This window comes from Nematolebias whitei, chromosome 14 (genome assembly GCF_014905685.2).
Source record: "Nematolebias whitei isolate Nwh7 chromosome 14, NemWhi1, whole genome shotgun sequence".
Taxonomy (NCBI): Eukaryota; Metazoa; Chordata; class Actinopteri; order Cyprinodontiformes; family Rivulidae; genus Nematolebias; species Nematolebias whitei.
Window position 1 is genome coordinate 22,566,226 of NC_056511.1, and position 8,268 is coordinate 22,574,493.

The window sequence follows — 8,268 nt, forward strand, 5'->3', positions numbered from 1 at the left end:
ATGTACTATATATTATATAGTTAGTTTCCTCAAATGATTGTGGTGGCTGAAGATTAATCTATGGGGGCTAAGACCACCATTGGCCACACTCTGACTCCTCCATTGTACCTGCTGGTGGATAAAATATATACCTGTACTCACCAGGATCCATTATTCTGTTCTGCCTCAGAGAAGAAAAAACAAACAAACAAACAAACAAAAACAGTGTAACTCCTCACCATTTGAATACATTCACCAAAAACATTAAGGTTTACTTTCATTCTTTGTTCAATTCCAGTCTAGAAAAACACTCTCCTCCAAAATGACAGACATTCACTATTCAACCCCTCAGAGATGGGTACAGCTTATTTATTACCTGCTGAAAAATAACTTTTATTTTGTTGTAAAGTTTGTTCACCTAAAATCATTGAGTTAAAACTAAATGTTCTTCCTCATGTGAGCTAAACTCTTCAGATTCATGTCTGAGTCGTCTTCTTGAGGGTGTTTTTGTGAATAGGTTATGTAAGAACGTAGTTTAAGTCGTGTCAAGTCTTTATGAAACACATTTTTAGTCAGATTTGGTTTTTTAATTTAGAGAAGACTGAACTTTACTGTTTTTATTCTTTTTTTGCCTTCAGTGAAACACACCATCCTCCATCTTTAAAACTGACATTTGGAACAGTAGATGACTTTCTGTGGTTTCTGAGTGTGTATCACTGCCTGACAGAGCATATGACTTCGCTCAAAGTGTTGTCCTGTTGTGTATTTGTGTGTTTGTTCACACAAATCCAGGCTAAACAGACAAATGACAAAGAAAATAACAACAAACACGTTTTTATTTGCTCCGCTCACGTGTTTATTGTGTAATTTTATCTGATCTTTTCAGATGTGTGCTTGATTTAACACAACTATAATAACCGTGTTTTCACCAGTTTAGCGTCTGTTGCCATGGTAACAAGTAGTTTGGGGCTGAAGGGCGGGGCTTATCAGGATGAGGACGGTCACACATTTGGCACAGAGAGAGGCAAATGTAGCTTTTTGTTGAGCTCAGAGCAGCTGTAGCCCACGATGGGGGGAATGCAGATGAAATGGTAAGACGAGGACCGGAGACTTTACTCTGAAGGACAGATTAAGACTCTTAACGAGTGTTTGTAGCCCGTTATCTCATGTGATTTTAGTTTTTCTCCAGATCCTCTCCTCCTGCTCTAACAGTTCATTTCCTTTATTGAAGCGGAAATACAACGATTACGACTTAAGTTGCATATAAATACAAGAAATTATTATTATTTTTTATATATTGTCACTTTTATTGCTGTTTGTGTTGTTTTGTTGTTGGTTGTTGATGGTTTCGGAGACGTGTCAGGACTCGACAGAACAGAAAACCCAGATCAGCCTGAAATGGAGTAGATGAGCAATAAATTGTTGGCTGCGACTCCAATTTACACATTTCATTTATTCTTTCTTTGACAGAACTAACTGGAATAAGATTTAAAAAAAACAACAGTTGCATTTTGCCACATTTCTAGTTGTGGATAATTTTCAGATTTCATAGTTTGACTTTTCCTTCCTTTAGGTTCAGTCTTAACGTTAGTTTCTGTTTGGCAACAGGAAAATGTTCTGTTCTAAGTCTGCTGCTATTATTTTGCTGGAGAATCATCTGAAACACACACGCAGCATATGTATTTACTAAACCGTATTTAATCGACATTTACATACTTTTACGCGTGGCTTTTTTCGTATGTATAGCCCACTATGGCAGATTAGCATTAGCTTACCCTCACGTCGTCTAGCTCTCATCCTTGTCTTCTATTTCATACTGTTTTATGGCTTTCCACACTCTCCTGTACTTCTCCAGAGTCTTTCGCCTCGCTGCCCGCAGCCTTTTCTGGGTCTCTTCTCTTTGACGTCTTGCAAAAAGCCACAGACTGAGCAGAATGTTCAGCAAAGCTACAATATCCTCCATTTTTGTTGTGCATCTTTTCAGGGTTTTCTTCTTCTAATATGTTTAACAGTGGCTAGTAAATAGCTTAATAGAGCATTACTGCCACCAGCTGGTAAGGCGGGTGGTGTCAATTTTTGGACTCTGAACCCGCCCACTAGAGCCGTTACTGAAGTGTAATGGAAAACCACATGTACCGTGCTGAGCAGAGTTGAGCCAAGTCGAATCGTGCTGTAAAGGCGCTAGTGGAAAAGAAGCATTATAACTGAACCAGTAAGGGTTTCATCAGTCAATTCTAACAGCTGCAGCTGTGCTCCAGTCTGCAGTGGACCAGAACAGGTCCAACAGACCCTGCTCCGTCCTCTCCGCTCCACCCTTCAGATCTCTGTGAGAATCCGTTTAATTTATTTAGACTTGAGGAAGAATCTTTTTAAACTGCGTTCTTCAGAAGTGTTCCTTCAGGTTCTGAAAGCTGCCGGGCTCACTGCAGAACATAACTTTACTGAGGTTTAAAGAGTTTAGAACTGATTTTATTAAATGAGTTCATTAATGAGTGTTGTGTCCTTTACGAGCCTCAGCTCCGTCAGTCCTCTGTCATCACCAAGATCCCAGCCGAGCAGCCACTCAGACGGGCCGCAGCTGGACCGGCACCATCAGGAGAGTGCCGGTACGTTCTGTCAAACCTCTCCGAAACACTGAGCTCATTTGGCTCGTGTAACCCTTGATCTGTGTGCAGCAGAGGAGGCAGCCTGGGAGGAGTGTCTCAGTGAAACTCTGGAGAACGAGGTGCAGGAGGCCCGGAAGATGGTGTCCGCTCTGCAGGTGAGTCTGTCCTCAGGTGGTTTCAGATCTTCTGTTAAACTTGTCTCTCCTGGACCTCCAAGCTAAAGACTGGATTTAAACAGGAACGTTCTGTTAGCTTTGTCATGCCTGCTGCAATAATAAAACAACATCAGTGTTAAAGTCCAGAAAACACCCCTGAAGTGACGGAGATGTTGGGTTGGTCCGGAACAGTGATGGAGTCAGTGAGATATTTATGTACCGTGGCATCTTCGTAGCAGCTGCTATAATCTGTTGATTTTTATTCAGTCTTTATGAATTTAATAAACAATTAAAGCTAGCTCATGTAATCAAACTGAAGAGGTTTTGTTATAAAGCCGAAGAATACTACGTGAAAAATACCTGAACAGACTTTGAACTTGAAGTTAGCGTTTCCTTTTTATACACCCGTTAATGGATTCTGGTGTAGTCACTGTCCATATGTCCGCCCATAACTTCTGATCCCCACAAGATAATTTAACAATACTTCATACACATACAGTGTCTTGCGAAAGTATTCGGCCCCTTGAACTTTTCAACCTTTTGCCACATTTCAGGCTTCAAACATAAAGATATAAAATTTAAATTTTTTGTGAAGAATCAACAAGTGAGACACAATCGTGAAGTGGAATGAAATTTATTGGATGTGTCAAAACTTTTTTAACAAATAAAAAACGTTGGTTACGTACTGTAACCCAAGATTCTATGAGTATAGGCGTAGCCCTTTAAGAGCTGTCGCTTAGTGGGTTTATCCTGATATGCGGAGCATTACACTGAAAAATTTAGTCCACGCCCACCTGCTGTGTGGGCCCCACCCGGTCCATATAAATTACGTTAAGAGCGGGAAATCGGCTCCCAAAAATAGCTTTTTCTTCAGCCATTTAGGAGCCAGTGAGGCCCGACGCTTAAAGAGCTACGCTTATACTCATAGAATCTGGGGTTACAGTACGTAACCAACGTTCTATTTCGTATAAGCTTCGCCCTTTAAGAGCTGTCGCTTAGTGGGTTAAGGGCAAAGCGGATGTTGTCCTCGCCTCACTGGGTCCATTCGAACACCGTATGAAGCAGAAGCTTGCCCAAAAACGTCTAGTCACTCAGCTTCCCATGTGCGTAATTACGCATTGTGTAATTATGTGTGCCATGCACAGACGCATGTTGTGTAACTATGCATTCTGAGTACATGAACGTCCCGGAAAACTTCATCGGGGAGGGAAGAAAGCTGAAAAGAGCCATGAACCAACCGGTTTACGGCTGAACCGTATGAACAGATTAATAATAACAGGAGAGCTGATTACTAATCAAATGAACTGATTGGTAACAATAGTTGTGAACTGATTAGTGACAATAGAACCAAAATAACAATGGTAAATGGTAAATGGAGCTTACTTCTATAGCGCCTTCCAGCCCCCTATGAGGGGCCCCAAGGCGCTTTACAGTACCAGCCATCCACCCATTCACACGCACATTCATACACCGGTGGCGGTAGGCTGCCATGCAAGGCGCCATCCAGTCCCACCGGGAGCAACTCGGGGTTAAGTGTCTTGCCCAGGGACACAACGGCACATGGTGTGGGAAGTCGGGATTCGAACCTCCAACCTTCCGATCAGAGGTCGGCTGCCATTACCACTGCACCACGGCCGCCCACAATCACAACTTGTGACTGATAACATCTCACACTGCATGCAGACAGATGTGAGAAAAACGGAGTTCCATGAAACAACAATATTCATTCTGTTAGAGCACTAAGGACAGAATGTGTCATGGAACAAGCCGTCACATCACCTAGATAAAAGCGAATAAATGAGCAGGGTGTTGACCACGCAGCCATAGTGCAAAATGTCCTGCATTGACATACCATTATGCAAAGCAGTCGAAGATGCGATACCCCTGGTCGAGTGTGCTCTGAGGTTGACAGGAGGCTCTAATTCTGATGCTCTGTAGGCTTCAGAAATGGCCTCACACAGCCAGTGTGACAAGCGCTGGGTGGATAACGGGCGACCTGCAGATGCATCTCTATAATGCACAAACAAATGTTGACGCATTGCAGCTGTGCGCGCTATGTAACACGTCAACGCCCGCACAGGACAGAGGAGATGAAAAGACACTACTTCTTCTGATCTGTGTGAAAGGGGGGGGGGGGGGGAACGACCCCTCCAACGATATCACTCTTGATTTTAAAAAGCTCGTGATGTTTTAGGCATAAAAGCTGGATTGGTCTTAAATCAGCTGAGCTGTCGTCAGCCTGAATTCTGAGACATGACGGAGCGACAGCGAGGGCAGATAAATCACTCACTCTCTTAGCGGATGTTAAAGCCAGCAGCAGGGCTGTTTAAAGAAACAAGAATTTAAGTGGGAACCTGATCCAAAGACTCAAATGGAGCTTTGATCAGGACCTGCAGGACCAGTATTAAATCCCACTGTGGAACAAGTGGGTGTGAAACAGGCCTGCGTCTCTGTACACCTTTTAGAAAACGCTTCATCAGTGGATGATTAAAAACCTGTCCTGTCTCCGAAACCTTCTTGGCAGGAAGAGATGGCTGCAGCTTACGTTTTAATCGTGCTGGATGCCAAATTTCTGTCCATCAGCTGCTGCAGAAAGGACAGCATGCCACCTAATGAACGTGAGGTGGCCTCTACACCCTTCTCTATACACCAGCGCTGAAAAGCTGTCCGCTTGATGTGTACATCGCTGTGGTAGATGCAGCACGTGAAACCTGAATTGTGCGCACTACATCCTGTGGGGGACCCATCCTCTCTAAGCGGATCCATACAGCGGCCAGACCCACAGGTGCTGGCCTATTTCTGGGTAACTCCTGATCGCTCCTCCTGCCTGGAGGAGAGCGTCCTCCCTCCACGGCAGTTCCACGGGCACCCCGACAGCAGGCGTTGCAGGACTGGGAACCATGGTGCGCTCACACGTTCGGGGCCCACCAGGAGAGCTGTCAATCCCTCCTCCTGAACTCGGTTCAAGAACTGTAAAATCAGAGGAGGTGGAGGAAAACGCATACAGAAGCATTTTGGGCCATGGGCTGTGGGCAAACGCATCCACCCCCAGCGGTGGTTCGTCTCGTGGGCTCAGAGAAAACCATAATTGACACTGAGCATTTTCTCTTGTCACAAACAGGCCCACAGCAGCTATATCAATCTGAGTCAAAATGCTCCATCAGAGGATGATTAAAGGTTGTTCTGTCTCCGACAACTTTGAGACAAGAAGAAAACACGGCTGCAGCATACGATAGTCGTGCTAGACCCCAGATTTCTGTCCCTCGACTGCTGCAGAAAAGGACAGCATGTCGTCCAGTGGACATGAAGTGGCCTCTAAGCCTTTCTCTGTACAGCAGCGAACTGACCACTTGATGTGAACAGCGCTGTGGTGGTTGCAGCACGTGACTCCTGAATCGTACGCACTACATCTTGAGAGAGATCCATCTCCTCAAAAAGATCCGCACAGCGGCCAGACCACAGGTGCTGGCCTATTCTGATTAACTCCCGATCGTTCCTCATGCCTGGAGGAGAACGTCCTCCCTCCACGGCAGGTTCCATGAGCGCCCTGATAACAAATGTCGTAGGCCTGGGAACCATGATGCGTTCACGCACTTGGGGCAGAGGAGCTGTCAGTTGTCAGCTGTCAGCTGAGCTCGGTTCAGAAAACCGTGATATCAGAGGGAGAGAGGAAGGTGAAAAAGCATTACGACCACAGGCAGCAGGCACGTCCACCCAGCAGTGGATCGTCCCGTGGCTCCACGATAATTATAATTGACATTGAGCGTTCTCTCATGTTGCTACACGTCCACAGGCGCTGGCAGGATTTCTGCCGTGTCTGAGCCATAGCTGTGGGTGGAAGGTCCCAGGTCCCCGTGCCGCAAAGGACCGTCTTTGGACATCACATCCGCCCCTTGTTCGTAATACATGAGATGTACCCTACTCGAATGGAGAGCAGATTGGGTGTGCCCCACACAGCATCTGTCTCACAATGTGGCACATGGGTTGAGCGCATACATCTCCTGCCAGTATGTATGCAACAGTCACTTGCTGTCTGTGTGAATCAAAAAACCCTGATGATTCTGCAGCTCAAGGTCAGTGTTGAGTCACATTCAAAGAACCCGTGCGACACTCCAAAAACATTTAAATGAGCTGCTGTGTGGAGAACCACAGCGCCCCCACAGCTTGTTAAATGTGTGTGCCTCTGTGAGAAACTGACATGTGTGACTTAGGTCTGCTGATGGAAAACAGCTGATATCACTCAACCGGTTCACGTGAGTTGCACTGCTGCCACCTGTCTGTACAAACTGCTCAGCAGCAGCAGGTGTCCAGATAAAGCAGAATTAAAGCGGCTCGGGCGCATAATGGGGTGTTGTTTCTCACAGTTCAGAAATTGACAATCTAGAATAAATCTCATCTTTCCAGTTCGTTGGGACCAGGAAGTGATGAGAGAGGGGTCTTGCGTTTTCCTCTCCTTTTGAGACTCTAGAACAGACCTGGGCATTGTACGGCCCCAGGGCCACATGCGGCCCTTTGGTTGACTCTCACCGGCCCCCATAAGGGGAATTACAAAATACATATGTAAACAAATGAAGTTAACCAAATCCAGATATAGATCCTCTCTCACTGATAGATGTCAGCTTTGCTTCACATCTCCACCTCAGACCTTGAACCTGACTTTAACATTTCCGTTAAAGCCCAACAGAGACTAAACTTCTCTCACTAAACAAGAAAAAAGAACTGGTAAACACCAAATGAGATGTTTAGACTACAAATGTAGGCACTTGAAGAACCGGGACTCGAAATCACAGTTCAGTGATGATCACTATTATATGATGTTTCATAATATTTGGAGTACAAAGACAATATTGTGATATATTTACAAAGCTAAGAACTTTTTCCAGCAGTATATAAAACTCAAAATGAGTTTTGGGGTGAATGTGACTGAAAATGATCACTAATATAACGTCACAAATGGTAAAAATGTTAACAGTTTACCATTGTATTGGGAAATTTAATTGAATAAATGACATTTTTTGTAAGGAAACCTCGCTTTTTCGTTGCTTAATCATAACAAATATTCTTACCAGCTTGTTAAAACAGTGCTATGTACTGCTTTTAATAATGAAATACTATTATTATGCAGTATTGAGTTAAGTTGAAATCAGGTCTCGTAAATGAGTCCTCGAGGCTCAATGGGATTTACCTGTCTAAATAAAGGTTGCATGAAAAAGTCCAGCCCTCCACAATATTTGTTGGTTCTCATGTGGCCCCATGGAAAAAATAATTGCCCACCTCTGCTCTAGAAATTACATTTAAAACAGAATTTCCTGAGCTTCTGCGAGAGGTTTCAAGAGTTGACACAGTTGTTCTGTGGAAAGCGTGGTCCTGCTGCTCAGAGTGGTGTCTGATTTTAATCTTAAACTGACCACCTCTACTGCATCATCAACAGGAATGCACGTAAAGAGTGATGTGACATCAAAAGAGACCATTGTTTCATCAGTCTCCATGATGACATCCCTCACCTTATCCACAAAGTCCATGGTGTT

At 44.4% G+C, this 8,268-nt stretch overlaps 1 protein-coding gene across 1 annotated transcript in view; it reads left to right on the forward strand.

Moving 5' to 3' along the window:
- The window catches only part of LOC119420047 (dixin), a 33,819-nt gene that overhangs the window by 16,244 nt on the left and 9,307 nt on the right, over positions 1-8,268 (forward strand). The window contains exons 6-7 of the mRNA XM_037687416.1: positions 2,497-2,585; positions 2,658-2,740. Coding sequence (XP_037543344.1) covers positions 2,497-2,585; positions 2,658-2,740 — 172 coding nt within the window. The remainder of the gene's footprint in view (positions 1-2,496; positions 2,586-2,657; positions 2,741-8,268) is intronic.